The sequence below is a fragment of the Neodiprion virginianus genome, chromosome 3, assembly GCF_021901495.1.
Source record: "Neodiprion virginianus isolate iyNeoVirg1 chromosome 3, iyNeoVirg1.1, whole genome shotgun sequence".
In the NCBI taxonomy this organism is placed as follows: domain Eukaryota; kingdom Metazoa; phylum Arthropoda; class Insecta; order Hymenoptera; family Diprionidae; genus Neodiprion; species Neodiprion virginianus.
This window is the reverse complement of record NC_060879.1, coordinates 8,168,384-8,183,425: the sequence shown is the minus strand read 5'-3', so window position 1 is coordinate 8,183,425 and position 15,042 is coordinate 8,168,384. Positions and strand designations below refer to the sequence as shown.

Genomic DNA, 15,042 nt, shown 5'->3' with positions numbered 1-15,042 from the left:
TAATAACACAAATCTGAGAGCAACAAAGAGAGAAAAGACAATAGTTTCTTGGGTTTCACCAATGAAAGATCACGAATTATGAACTAAACACTTTATAATAAAATTAGACAACTGGTAATGAATAAAAAGTGTAATTACTTGGCTGACCTAACTTGGAATAATATGCAACATGGTATTCATTTGTTGAAAAAAAATCGCAAATTCTCAGTTTGAACAATGGAATTTACTAACGTGTTCCGGTTTATTCCGCTTTCAGATCACGTGGCAACCCTTTAATACCTATTATTTTCCTTCTGCAACTAAAATTGGCTCTGCAACCGATTTAGGAGTTTCCGTCTCCTCTTCGGATTCACTATCATAATGTGGGAGATCTGGTTCAGCTGGAATTGGGAACAACTGATATTAGCTAACAATAAGTGAATATGGCATACTCCTGGATTCAATTATTTTTGGAGAAGGATTATGTGAAATTTAAATCATATACTTGATAACACAAGAACTTACAACTCCTTTGAGATTTCTCTGTCCTAGCATCGGCCAGGAATTTATTTTGAACCCTTATAACTTCTTCACTGTCCACGCAAAGCGCATATTTTTCTAATAGCTCCGAGTTTAGTTCCATGAAAGAATGACCCCAGGAAAATTTCCCAAGATAGTAAGCAGCTTCCTCGGGAAATCCAGTTATAATTAATGTCGCTGCAATTGCTTCGACACAGCTTAGTTGACATGGCTTTCCATAATTTATGGGATTAGCTGCGACCAGAAAAGGCAGCAGCCGAGGATATGGAGTTCGCATTCTTGCAAATGGTGTATCATCTAATCTTGCCCAGCTGCAGTCAACGACTGCACATCCGTGTTCACCAACAATATGTTTATCCAACGGGCTTACACACTACGACAAAAAGAGTTTTCAATCTCTATGCAATTTCGCAGCAGAACATCGATTGACAGATTTTGACAATAATATTTTACTGATAGTTGTAGTGAGAAGTTTAGCAAAGTCGAATTTTTCCAGCGCATCGATAAGTTTGTTGTTTTAATTGTTTCATATTATTTTCACTGAGATAAAATTTGAAAATGAAACTCGAAAAACTTTAACTTGTTGGAATTCCTGACATGTAATTTTTTACGGATGCTTTTTAGTCCGCTGGTGTTAGCTTCATACATGGAACACAGCTATAGAGTGTTGGGTTTTCGCCATATTACCTCATACACACAAGCAAGAGATCTTGAAAGAATGTAATCACCTACAAGAACATAATGAGAAGATTAAAATACCTTCTCACCAACTGGGGTCACAACCAAACCAGGAAATCTGGTTCCTAATCTCAAAGTTTCTACGAGACCGTGCCTGGAGAGTTTTCGGCCGGAACATTTCTTCGGGTCGCAATGTTCGAGATCCCACATCGCCACCGGGAATGAAACTCTGAAAGCCTCTTCAGCTGCAAAAGTTAAAATTGAGTATATCACGGCAATAAATAGCGTAGATCAAGTAGCCGTATCTAACCTCCAGCATCTTCAGAGTCCGACGGATCCGATCTGTCGCCTTCTTGACGATATTTCTCCTCTTTTCCAACCGAACGTCGTTTTCGGCGGTCTACGATTTTCCCTTTATATTTCTTGCTCCGTGACGACATTTTACGGTTAATACAGACACGGTTATTCCGTGGACTGAAGATACTTATATCTATATCCTCAGCACTGAATTATAGAAATATCCTCAGTCAACGAATATTCTGAGGATTTATACCTCGTTAGATTATTCACTAATAATGAGTTTGCACCACCAGGGTGTAGTAGTTGCGCAAGCCATAAATGATTAGTTGCGTCTTCAGTAATCGTCAGCTGTGAGTACGGTGACATATCGCGACACGGTTTTGTTTTGGCTGTGCTACATATCCTGTAGGTACATTTCGAAATTAGCTGGCAGCGCTAAAAACTCCCTAGAACGGAGGTAGAGCTACTCACGAACTCGACGACGCAAAAGAAATAATAGATCGTTGATAGCACTGTGAGCTAATATCGGAACGCACTCTGAAATGACAGAGTTTAGTGGATACATGAGTACGATTATGGCCGTAGTGACGTCATTAGACCGTCAGAACATTATTTACCAAGCGCGCAAATCAAATATACTACGCAACAATGTATAACAAAAAAGACGATATTCGCGATGCAATACGTTTCCTTTGCCTACAATGATGGACAATTAATTTTTAGTAAATGGGCTGAATGTTTATAGAAAGAGAACGGCACGAGAACGTCAGTACCTATAGATTTATGATACACAGTTTAGTATACGCGGGCAGGCCCTTAGAGAAGCCCAAACGTCGATGAGTGTGTTACAATCGAATTGCTAGGGAATGTATGAGGTATTCCACGCGAACTCGACAAATGATTTTCCATCGCCATTTTTGATTTCGTTCACAATTTTTTTTACGATTGTCCTAACTCTAAACAGCACTCTTGAATTGAATACACACAAATGCGCGTGGGCTCGCACGCATGTGTGTATTATCATTATTATTGAACATTAAGAAAAAACGTATATACAGAGATGAGTAGGGTATATAATATAAATTTATATTGAATTCGATTTTTCACTATTTATACTTGTTTCATCTGTAGCTTCTAAACTAAAAGCTGGTCCACTTCCATCTTGGTCTCAAATTTTCGATTTATATCAAAGAATTCATGAGGAAAACATGAAGCCAATCGATTGGGGCTATTTATTATAAAATTGGGTTTTCGTCTTTTTGAGAGCAGTAAAAATCAAACCCGTGATCCAAAAAATCTGAGACTCGGTGAAAGATGTTTTTTGTCCGTTCTACACTATACCTAAAAATAAAAACAATCGCCCATGGTAAGGTTTATACGTATGTTAATTGGTGTGGAATTCTTCATATATACATATATATATATATATATCTAACTGTGTTGAATATATAAGCATATGTAATACAAAGCCGAAAAAAAGGCTTGAAGGGTTATTCCACGTTAGGAAATACAAAAATGTGACCATGACCTCACCGATTTCAACCAATTTTTCACACTTGTTTAGATTACTGACAAACGGTAAATCTCAAATCTTTATCCCCTGGGGACAAGCCTAGCGCTTGGAATCGATTTTTTCAGATTTTAATCTAATTTCGAGTTTTTAAATTTAAAAAATCACGTCTTAGCTATACTTATTGCGTATTATAAGCTGTAAAAAAAATACGAAAAATGAAATAGATCGCAAATTTTCCGGGGAACACGATCCCACCATTAGTGTTCCGATATCTCTGCGTGGAAACTCGCTCAATCGGAAAAACCGAAAACATTGGAAAATCAAACTTCTCAAAAATGTTTGCTTCAAATTGGCACAAATTTTCAGGAAAGATTCTTGCAATCAATTTCATATTTTGAATTTTTTTTTTAGCTGATAATTCGCACTAAATATAGCTAAAACACGATTTTTTCATTTAAAAATCCGAAATTAAGCCGAAAACCTAAATAGTTGATTTCGTGCGCTATAGGCTTGTCTCCAGGGGCTAAAAATTTGGGATTTACCGTTTGTCAGCAATCTGAATAAGTGTGCAAGACTTGGTCGAAATCGGTGAGGTCATGGTGACATTTTTGTCTTTCCTGACGTGGAATGCCCCCTAAGACTAATTACTTTTAAATGAAATGCAATATTATATATAGCCAGCTGACCTGTCCCTTTGCTTCTGGCCTTGGCGTTGTAAATTGGACCTTCGTGCTTCGAGTTTTTCGTTGCACATAAATTCAACTGAATTCTAAAACCATCAGCTGCGAGAGACTTGAATTCAAAATCAGTACGCCTGCAGATTATGTTAATCTCACAAGGGCTGCAAGTCCCTTCTTATTGTTCGTATTTTCGCAACATGTGCATAAATTTTCTATTTTCTGACCAAATACTGCAGTCACGAATAAAGAACATAACAGTATAGAAACCTTTTGTTTGTTACGGGCTGAGGGTCACAAGGTTCAGCTTATCTTGCAGACAAAAAGAGGGTATTCCGGCATCTATCATCGGGTTAGAAATCGCAAATGCGCACCCTTCTAATCGTAAGCGGTTTCGCGTGTGAACCGAAATATCGTGTTACGTTGAGTAAGTCTTACAATTAATTTCGTCTGTGCACGCTGAACAGACTGTATCGCGGTTGACTGCACCGACGGAAAATGACAACGTGTCGCGGGGGATGGCAGTCATTGTAACAAATTTAGATCGTCAATTGTACGAATGGTAATTGGGAGTAGACCATCGGCTTTCCTCATATAGATTATTCCCTTGTTTGACCACACATTCTTAAGGTGCCTATCCACGTGAGAGTAAAATTTTCGACAGTCACTCTCGAGAGCAGAACTCGCCTGCAGTGGACGCATTGCTGATTGTGAGTGTAACTCGTGAGAGCTTGCATTCAAGTGGAAAAGTTCAAACATGCTATCTGCACATAGTTACACGCACTATATCACTATGCACTTGGACCAAAGAAAATACGTGTGCATTAATTAACCGAAGAATATATACAAAAATTCATCCACCTTTTTTCGCAATAGTCAGCCCAAGAAATTTTAATCGAACTGCAGTCATTCGGATGCGATTCCGAAATTGACACGCGCCCGCTATTTTCAATTTACATACAAGATTCTTTGTAACACCGCTTTACAGTCTCTGTGTTACCCAAGAATTAACCAGCCAGCTCCTACTTTTTTTTCATTTTCTTCCTCATAATTTCCAATGCAACAATTATCGCTGCGGTAACTTATTGTTTGTGATACGCCATGGAGCAACTCTCAGAATTTACTCTCCGTAACTAGACACCTTTGTACGATAAACTGGCTGCACGTGATTTCGTTTTAAGAAAGAGAGAGAGAAAGAGGAAAGAAACAGACTAGGAAAAGTAGAGCGGAGAGCGAAAGAGAGAGAACGTGTGTATAAAGAAGGAAGGCCTAACAATGAGCGACGCCCTTACTAATCTCCAGAGTGGGGAGAGAAACTGGACTGGCATTCTTTGCTTCCCGTGGGATAAAAACATCACGTTCGTCTCTGACTCCGATTAATTGAGTTCGCTCCAAGTTTCTTTTTACCTGTAGGATGATTTCATTTTGTTATAAAATTTTATTCTATGTTACTTATAACGCGGCTAGATTCTTTCCGAATAAAAAATGTTATCTATGAGTTTGTTTAATCTAACTTCGTAGTCTACGTTGCTTGAAGTATATAGGGTGTCCCAATTGAAAAGACGCATTACGTTTCCAGCTAACCTAATGGTTCAATTGGAAAATGTAGCCTACAAAAGTTGTATGGTTCAGAGGGGGACGCATGAAGAATTTTTTTCCCGGCGCGGCGGTCCAGCATCATAGCTGGTGACGCTGTACAGGATGAACCAGTTTTTTTTAAAATGGAATCATACATTTTTCTTCAATTAAAATATTCCTTATTCAAAAATGTGCAACTTTCTTGGGAATTTTTTTTCCATAACATGAATAGTTCGTGAGATACGACAAAAAATCAAATTCTGCAATACACGAGGAGATTGAGTCTGATTGAGTATGAAAAGATAAGACACAGAACATTGTTATTGTGTCGTGTTATAAGAAGTTCAGATAGGACGCAACACAAATGCATACACACACACACGGGGCGCGGAAGACTCAATCTCCTTGTGTAATGCAGAATTTGATTTTTTGCTGTCTCACAAATTATTCATATTATGAAAAAAAATTCCTGAGAAAGTTGCACATTTTCGTATAAGGAATATTTTAATTGAAACAAAAATGTATGAATCCCATTTTAAAGAACTGGTCCATCCTCTATAGCATCACCAGTTATGATGCTGGACCGCAGGAAAAAAGTTCTTTATGTTGCCCCCTAAACTATACAACTTTTGTAGAACAAATTTTCCAATTGAACCATTAGGTTAATTGGAAACGTAATGCGTCTTTTCAATTAGGACACCCTGTATATCTTCAGTTGACCTAGTCTAACAATTATTGGAATCTTAATTTAAATTCCTTTCCCGGGGCTTGAGGTACGAATTTCTATTTGTCAAGGCAACACGAATCACGGTCCAATCTACGGACTTACGAAGAGCCAATCAAAAAACTAATCGTAACATGGCCAAACAGTAGCGAAATGTGTTCATGGTGACGACCGTGACGACATCTGAAAACGCCAAGTATATATGATTATTTATCTCACTCACGGACTATCTCACTGAATTAGGCGGTATTATCCAACGTTGCCCGGAGTGTCGCGGATAAAAATAGAAAATTACGAGGATTCTGTCTTTCTCAGATACACGTTTTTAATTGGCAACGAAAGAGATGGAGTTGGGAGGACTTCATCCCTCTTTCACTAATGGGAGCACATTTCTTTGTTCAACATTTGCGTGGGGACAGAGTGGCTACACGTGTTTTGTACACGGTGCGCGTTCCAGAATTACTATATTTCATGTATATCTATTCATATATGTATACTTTATGATGTATATTTGAAAGAATTACTATGCATTTTATACTTCCGTTGTCACATGCACTATGATATACGTAGAATTTAGATTCTAATTAATTTACATACAGCTTATACGTTTAATTCTCTGTCTTCTTGATTACAATTTCACAATTCAAGTTTAATTTCAATTTTACATTGGAAGCATATAAATATAGTGACGACGTAAGCGAGTGTAATCAGTCGCGAAACAGTGTTGGTTGATTCAATACAAGTATGGTACGAAGTATAGTACGAGATGCATTGTAAACTGCAAGCAAAATCGCCTGCCGCCCGAACCACTCAATTATAACATAACCGTCTTGAAGTCATATTTTAGTTCAATGGCGTGAATGTTGCGAACTTCTTCCATTGAACAGTTAACATGCTATACGACCTTAACCTGTTGAGAGTGCGCATGAGTAACTTGAATTGAATATAGTAAATGGCTTTCGATTATTATGACTTGCACATCGAATGTGTACAGATTACATTATTATCAACAATGTCCATTCTAGACTGGTCACGTCTTTTGTTTAGTCCAATTCACGTTACGGACGGATTTTAAAAATTCGCAGTCAGCTGTCGTCAATGCAGACTGATGTTTACGACAAAAATTTAGCTTCTGTCAAGATCACAGAGATGATGTTCAGTACGTTATGCTTACACCCTATACATGTTTACTTGCCATTTTTAGTAAGTCACAAGCACGCACACATGGAAAGCTGATTACACATATGTATGCAACAGAGTAGTAGCGACGTGCCGGCAAGTCTGCATCAAAGTGTAACTACGCACAGAACCGGGAGTGGAGCTTGCGATTGCTTACGGTTCTCGGTAAATCTGACGAACGCGACGAACCTCCAGCAGTAGGTGTGATTATAATATATATTGTGTATGCAATGATTGGGTTAAGTTACAAATAGTATTCCGTTAAAGTACGCCAGTCACCTTCTGGACATGCACTGACCATCTAATGAAATCGACAGATATTCAGCGTTACTCTGAATGAACCAGCGAAAAAAAGCAGCTCTGTTACACTTGCTTTTTACAACTAAAAATGGCGAGTGCGATTGATTGTACCGAACTACAGGCAAGTTGAATTTATTGTTAACAAGTATCCAGTTTTCATTCTGGTGATTCGAATAGAAATGTTTTAAAAATTTTCAGTAAGTTTAGGCATGTGAGTTGGTTAGCGAGCAGTAAGTGAACCAGAATTAGTTGCAATCACAGTGTTTTTATGGATGTAGAAAATTAGAAAAACAGGAAATCTTATTTAAGGAGTGCCCTGGTCAGTTTCAATGTGACGTATATATTTCCAAGTATCGAACTGCACGTATCTGCAATCGCAATAGTAAATACGTAAGAATCCATGCCATTTCTTTATTTCTGCATCAAATGAAAATGTATCGGAGTGTTTTTGTTCAGAATAGTATATAGAATACAGCCGTTGTCCCTTTTTTATATTAGAGATGCATGGACTTTGATACTTTGAGAAATATACGTCAATGACGAAATCGACCAGGGCACCCTCTTGAAACCTGTTATTAAAAACAAAAGAACTTTATCATTTTTTCCCCTAGAGATAAGAAGGGTCTCAATTTATTTTTATTTTTTTTATTTTCATTCCATTGTGTTGAAATTTCTGGTAAACTCTTTGATTATTAAGTTTGTCGCAAATATTTTTAATCACATTGATTACGTTTTTGCCATTTCATAGTATATGTATATGTTTCTCTTGTTAGTGAGATCGGTAGACTAGAAATTTGGAAAACACAAGTCTGGTGAAACATAATATTTTTTCAAATTACGGTTGGAAAAAAGTTAGTCTGAAACCAATAAAAATGTTTATTTCTGTGTTTTCAATCACTAGGTAGTCAAGGAATTAAGAGGAGGGGGGCTTTTGTACCCTAAAAACATACCTGGAGATCGTGGTAATACTGCCATGATTACACAGATTATATTAATCATTCTACTTATGATGTGTAAGTGTGAAATTTATAAAACTAAATTAAGCTTTTGATCAACAATTACTTCTAAATAGTCTACTTTCATTTATATGTAATTGAACAGGGTGGTGACCGACCAAGAAAATCGGGAATAGTCAGGAAATTTCATCTATTGGGAAAAGTCAGGGAATTATGATGGATCATAGGAAAAAACATACTTTCTTTATAAATCGTTTTCAAACTTCAACTATGCTTGATTAATTCAGTTAAGTTAATTTTCGGAAATGTTATTGTTCAATTTCTAATTATTTGTGTAATACGATGCAACACCGTGTGTTTTTTAGATCCGAATTTATATATTCAAGATGCACAACTTCTGGAGCTTTTGGTCATAAAATCTGCGCAACATTATCTAAGTTTCATAGGAAAAAGTCAGGGAATTCTGCATTTTTTTTATGGGAAAAGTCAGGGAATTTTATTTGAGCAAAATGTTTTCCACCCTGTTGAATAATTCTATTTTATTATGCATATTAATTCACATGACTCTTCATTAGAATTATATGCGATGTAATGTCCTTTTTTTCAGTATGTGCTTACTATGCATCAAGGAACCGAGATTTAAATGATTACATTAAATACTGTGGTTAGTATAAGATGTAATGTTGATATAATCAGAAGTTTTCAGTAACTCTATGTAACTTATGGATTCAGATTATAATCCAATATTTATTTTTTACTCAAATTTACTCAATGTATATAATCTAATTTGACAAATGTATATTTTTTTTTCAAGTTTACTGCACTGCAAGTAACATAATTTTGATCTCATTGTGCAATTTCTTGATGAGAATCACGAATCTTTTCGAAGAGTTACGTCATGTCCATGCAAGATATGATGACAAAATCTTGAAAGTCTTCGTAGTTGCGCTGGAATACAACACATTATGTATAATTATCATCGCAGTGTGCATCTCGAGTTTGATTGTACGTAGTAATATTAAAGTAATGGATAATACATGGCTTAGTTTGAATTGTCTTTTCAAATTCAGAACAATATACGTTGTTTATAAAATAACTTAAGGGTATAAAGTATAGAGTGAATTATGAGTCTGTGAGCTAGCTTTTGGTGTTCATTACTTATACTGAACACACTTTCAACATGCTCAAATTATTACTAATTTAATGTTCTTGTTCGAACATAGAATTTCATTTTATGTCCTACTATCTTATCAGAGTTTAGTAATGTTACAGCAATCGACTGCTAAATTTTATTTAAAAATACGACTTTCGTGTACTTTTATCTCATTGTCAGCATTGCAATGATAGTAAGACCTGAAAATCTACCATTCATTTCGTTATAGGGCTATTCCGCATCAACCGGATCAGTCATCTCTCAGATATTTTTTTAATTTGGCATGTGGATTGTGTAGGGGGAGTTAGATTTTTGTGCCAAAGCACGAATCTCATAATGCAAAATTCGATTTTTTATTAACAATAACAAATTAGACTCCCATTTTTTTCAAAAATTCGTAACTTTGGCAAAAAATTAGATAAAATATATTTTTTTTTTTCAAATTACGCGGAAAGCTCCATAGAATTTAAAAAAAAATACGAAATGGTAAAAAAAAGCTGTTATCAATTGTTTATTTAACAATTAATTTTTCAAAGATTTTTAAAACAGTGACTGATACGATCAAAAAAAATTTTTTAAATTCTGACATGTTCCTTGAACTGTACTACAACCTGTGAATTAATTCCAGAGGGGTGTTTTTCTTCGTTTTTCAGTAAAAAATCATTAAAGGTGTCGATGCGCATGAAATTGCGGCGCGCCGAGTCTAAATGGGAGTCTAATTTGTTATTGTTAATAAAAAATCGAATTTTGCATTGTGAGATTCGCGCTCTGGCACAAAAATCTAACTCCTCCCACACAATCCACATGCCAAATTAAAAAAATATCTGAGAGATGACTGATCCGGTTGACGCGCAATAGCCCTATATCAGAAAAATTACTTCGAATAAAGAGGTGGAGAACAGAGATTTTTTTAAATGACTTACAGTTGTCTAAGATTTCCACAGTTCTCTCTATTCTTCATTAAATTTTATAGGCTATGATAATGGCAGTCAAAAATCCGATCATGTTTCTTTGGAGCCACGGTCCAGAACCGTACATCTGCTCATTGCTTTCTTCAATGATCATACTCCGCCTGATTAATATTGTAAGTATTTGAGAAATAGTGCGCAAGGAATTACGACTTTTGGTAGAAACTCCATAACCATATTTTTACGTCTTTTCACTGCAGATGTACCTCATATGAATCAATATCTTCACAACGTCTATCACATTTTATCCCTGATTTCAGGACGAAAGTAGACTAGATACAGTTTTGAAAGTTTCACAAATGAAAGGTTTGGATTATGGAAGCAGTATGGCATACAGCTACTTCTACGGATACTTGAACATCGTTCTTCCTTCAGTTGGGGATGAGAAGAAAGGTCAAAAATACGTAGTTAATTTGAATTTAACGTACCATGGTTTTAAGACAAGACTGTTAGTAAGCCTGTTATCTCAATTTTTTTTTTTTTTACTATCACTGACATATTTCCAGGATTCACTAAGCCTAATCCAATAACCTTTTCCATATTTTACGATTTCTAAAACAGATCTATACTGCGATATCTTTCACTTATAGTTTGACGGTTTGAATTTTGTTTAGCTCAATGTAGTATGAAGCTCTAAAAATAACCAAATCTCATCGATGGCTAGGATAAAAATTCGTTTTAAGACTTTTTTCTCATGGCTTCGTTGCTGTTACGCTGAAATTTTATGGTTTTCACAAGCTGATAATAATTTGTCCAATTTTAAATTTGTTATTAGGCTTATATGAGAACATCAAGGTATATGAAAGTCAAAATGGAGTAGAGGTACCAGTGAAAAAACTTTTCATTCTAATTCCTACCTCGCTTCACATTCCTCCAAATCTTGAAGAAGCTAGCTACTACTGGATGGAAAGTGCAAAGGTATTCATGAAGGCTTAAACCTTCTTTAATTTGAAATAATACACCTAAACAAGATACTTTGAAGATAGAAACTAGTAGCATTTGATGGGGGTGTCCTATCCTTGCTCTTATTGAATATACATAGCTGATAGAACGTGAAAATATTCGATAAAATTCATCACATGCAGACAATATTGATTGAGATTTTGTTATCTTCGTGGTGATAATAGTAGGCGAGCCTGTAACCAAAATCGTGTTTCATCGCAACAAGGATAAAACCAGGTAGAATCAATAATTTAGATGATCCTAGACAGGACTAGGGGGGTAGTAATCATCAGAAATCTTGCAAGGTCGCACAGGGTGATGTAAAAAAAAAACCAGATCATATTGCGACGATATGTCTGATATTGAAAATGTATGTAGATTTTATTAAATTAGTACTGAAAATAGTGTTTTCAGATATTTTGTGTCATGCGTTTGACGTGCGCGCATTTTCAAGAATGTCGTAAAACTTAGCTGACTCGTATGATAGCAATTAACTTCAAATTTGTTTCAAATATTTTGTATGGCTAACGAAATTACCAAAATACTGTTTTTGAACATTTTTAATCTTGCCTATAATACTCTGATAGAGCCCGTGCAATACTCAATTTGTCTGATATCGGTTTATTTTACATCTGGGCAACTTATTTTATCATGTCGAACAGTTTTCAGACGATATGCGATAATATCAACTCGTTCAATTTTATTACATTTTTGAAATGCTTTCAAAATGTCCAGCAAATAGATTTTTTTCTGGAAATTAATTATTTCGCATCAATTAACTTAAATTTACTTAAAAATATGATTTTCAGACACAATGCTATATATGGGGCATTCCACGCCAATTCGACCTGGGTTTTACACTTGATCTCTCAGATTTGGCGCGCGATTTTTTCTATGATTTTTCTCACTTTGAAAAGTACTCCGTTTTTTTTTTGTTTTTTTTCCACTCAATTTGAATTCTCTACAATTTTAAGAAACTATTTTATTGACCGGCCAAAATTAAAAATTTTTTAAAATTCCGAAAAATCCTGTGTCAGATATCAAAATTGTTAAGGTTGGAGCCGGAGTGGGCCGATTTTCCCCTCTTACTGGTTTCAAGCTCTTTCCGAAAAAAAAAACGTTAAAAAAATTAGAAGCGGAAGTAATTTTATTATGGATGGTTGCTGAAACATTTTTATATGTCACATTGGATATTTGAAAATTTTTTCAGATTTTTTGTAAGATTTTTTTTTCTTTATTTTGCCGATAAAAAAAAAATGCAAATGTAAAACGATTCGAAAGTTCTAGCATTTTTAATGAAAAAAAATTTTTTTGCATGTTATTTAAATGGGAAATTTCAAATGGCCAGCGACATTTTTTAAAATTGAGCTAAAAATTTTTCCAAACGGGAGGATTTATTTCTCAGTAATTAAGTCCTTTTAAGACCATAGATTTGATAGGTTATTTTTTTTTGCTCACCCTAATATATATATATTTTTTTTTATCAGAACTGGTTTTCTGGCCAGGTGCAACGTGCCATTCTTGACATACATTCCGTAAATCAGACTTTTTTATATGATAGAATTGGCTAAATTTTACGACATTTTTGAAAATGCGCTCAGAGCAAACGAAAAACGTAAAATTTTAGAAAATCACATTTTTGGGCTTAGAATCATCTAAACTATCAATTCGATGTAGTTTTACATTTGGTGCGATAAGAAAAAATGTGGGCTCTCGCACTATAAGGATATCTCAACACCATTCTGACTATATATAACTGGCATGTATTGATACTATTCCAGAAACTCGAATCGGTTGTTAAACATCGAGCCGGTGTAGTTCATCGCACGTATCACAATAGTGTCTACAAGATCCATCCAAGGGGACAAAGAGGAAACGATAGTAAGGTATATGTGATAACTGAAGGTGCAACTCCTTTGCTGACGTTTTACGAAGTTCTGGAACATTCTGACAAGGATTCGTGTAAGTTATGTCTAACTTTAAAACTATTGAATCACAAGTTCCTTTCAATACCTGAAACGACATGGTGCTTGTTTTGTCACATTGCTACATACCAATTGTATGTTTTGATTTGTGTTGTAGCCTCTTATAAGGAATACAAGAAAGAAATTGCGGGATCTTTTTATAGAACTCTGCGGCACATCATTAGAAGTAAACCGGAATGCCGCGATTTGTGTGAATTGATTTATTACGAAGGTAAATTTTTATTTGGTCGGCTAATGTGCCATTCACTTCAAATCTAGCAACGTCTACGTGTCTATAGATGATACTCATAAATTGCATGTGATTGGCCAATCTTAATTACAACTCCAGGTTCTTGCAAGTAAAACATTGACTACCAAAAAGAGATAATTGAAAATAAACTGAATCTCATTACAGATTATGATTCTGATGGCAAAAAAGTGAACATTGCGGAGATCCTGCTTGAGAAAATCGAAGAACAGATTTCTCTAGCTTCATATTATGGCCAGTAAAAAGAAAATTAAGAATACCTAATGTTGTCTTATGGTAGAACTTTATCCCACGATAATACTACCATGAAAGAATTTTTGACAAGCCGTAAGGGAAAAATATAATGACAAAGTAAAGTTTCTAGGAGCCCTGACATTGGCGCACCAACAGTTATATCGCTGTTAAATGAAGTGTGATCATACAAAAGATGCCAAAAAACATACATGATACATACAGATGTAAGGTATATCCATTTTATAAAGAGTTCCTTTAATGCAGTTTAAAATTTTTAATTAAAATACCTACTTGAAACAAAAGTAGGGAAAATTTAAGTCTAATCGTGATCGAGTTTTAAGAAGCTTCTAATCAAGCTATACATTTATGACATATTGTTTATCTATAGATTTTTTATACCTTAACCTAAGTTTTTAAAGAAAAGGAACTATTCCAACAAATATATTTATTGCTAATTTTGAATATCATAATACCAATTTATTAGAGTTCTATTATGTCTAACCAGTACCAAAACTGATTAAATCATGACATGTTCAGCTTAAACAGATTTTTAAAATTAAGTAAAGTTAGCTGAGTATATTTGAAAATTGTAATTAACTGTGATTTGACTTCGTGCCAGATGCACTTAACTGTGCTTCAATGACACTGTAATGTCGAATGTGATAGAATATATAATATCCGATGTTGCATCTTTTTTACATTTCTTTACAAAGCTCTACGTACTGTAAAGGTTTGATTTAAGTATAGCTTTATAGTAGTGAAGCGAAAACTAATTATGCGGATCTGAAAATTAACATTTGCCCACCTACTTACCGTTGAGTTTATACTGTAATTTCGACTGCAGGAAGAAGACTTACGCATTCACAACAAAAACCGTTTCATCCCGAATAACTAACGTAAATCTGGATTGTTCTCACAGATACGCATCCAGCCAAATAAATATTGTTTTTGACAGATTGAAGTACTTTCATTCAAAATATGTACGATATTACATAAATTTCGTCTGTGACTCCTTTCTTCTGTGAGGAAATCGAAACAACAGCGGAAAAGAGGCCTTAAATCGGTTGAACTTGAATCAAGAGTCAATAA

The 15,042-nt window shown here is 35.1% G+C and overlaps 2 protein-coding genes across 8 annotated transcripts; one reads left to right on the top strand and one right to left on the bottom strand.

Annotated features, from left to right (window-relative positions):
- Positions 1–115: 115 nt before the first annotated feature.
- On the bottom strand, positions 116–3,805 carry LOC124300990 (18S rRNA aminocarboxypropyltransferase). 2 transcript variants are annotated; one of them, XM_046755563.1, is made up of 5 exons: positions 3,697–3,805; positions 1,508–1,701; positions 1,279–1,442; positions 505–892; positions 116–380 (listed from the first exon to the last, which is right to left on the bottom strand). In XM_046755563.1, exons 1-5 carry the CDS (start codon positions 3,762–3,764, stop codon positions 283–285), a joined length of 912 nt encoding a protein of 303 aa, XP_046611519.1. In that variant the 5' UTR covers positions 3,765–3,805; the 3' UTR covers positions 116–282. The 2 variants fall into 2 exon arrangements, with proteins under 2 accessions (XP_046611519.1, XP_046611520.1); XM_046755564.1 differs by lacking the exon at positions 3,697–3,805 and adding an exon at positions 1,788–1,981.
- Positions 3,806–6,068: 2,263 nt separating this feature from the next.
- LOC124300988 (stimulator of interferon genes protein) lies at positions 6,069–14,216 on the top strand. Of its 6 annotated transcripts, none has more exons than XM_046755556.1 (11): positions 6,069–6,185; positions 7,194–7,589; positions 8,370–8,481; positions 9,032–9,088; positions 9,239–9,429; positions 10,551–10,661; positions 10,806–10,938; positions 11,321–11,463; positions 13,269–13,449; positions 13,570–13,683; positions 13,867–14,216. In XM_046755556.1, exons 2-11 carry the CDS (start codon positions 7,557–7,559, stop codon positions 13,959–13,961), a joined length of 1,170 nt encoding a protein of 389 aa, XP_046611512.1. In that variant the 5' UTR covers positions 6,069–6,185; positions 7,194–7,556; the 3' UTR covers positions 13,962–14,216. The 6 variants fall into 6 exon arrangements, with proteins under 6 accessions (XP_046611512.1, XP_046611511.1, XP_046611515.1 ...); XM_046755555.1 differs by lacking the exon at positions 6,069–6,185 and adding an exon at positions 6,553–6,736; XM_046755559.1 differs by lacking the exon at positions 6,069–6,185 and having other exon boundaries at positions 7,184–7,369; positions 7,436–7,589.
- The last annotated feature ends 826 nt before the right edge of the window (positions 14,217–15,042 follow it).

Bases quoted from the DNA above. Each gene is read 5' to 3' on its own strand.
- LOC124300990 (XM_046755563.1), bottom strand. From the start codon at position 3,764: ATGTGCAACGAAAAACTCGAAGCACGAAGGTCCAATTTACAACGCCAA. The intron at 1,702-3,696 runs GTCAGCTGGCTA...TCTATAATTCAG, and splicing joins GGCCAGAAGCAAAGGGACAG to TGCTGAGGATATAGATATAA. The intron at 893-1,278 runs GTATTTTAATCT...TTTTTGTCGTAG, and splicing joins TGACCCCAGTTGGTGAGAAG to TGTGTAAGCCCGTTGGATAA.
- LOC124300988 (XM_046755556.1), top strand. From the start codon at position 7,557: ATGGCGAGTGCGATTGATTGTACCGAACTACAG. The intron at 8,482-9,031 runs GTAAGTGTGAAA...CCTTTTTTTCAG, and splicing joins AATCATTCTACTTATGATGT to TATGTGCTTACTATGCATCA. The intron at 10,662-10,805 runs GTAAGTATTTGA...CCCTGATTTCAG, and splicing joins TACTCCGCCTGATTAATATT to GACGAAAGTAGACTAGATAC.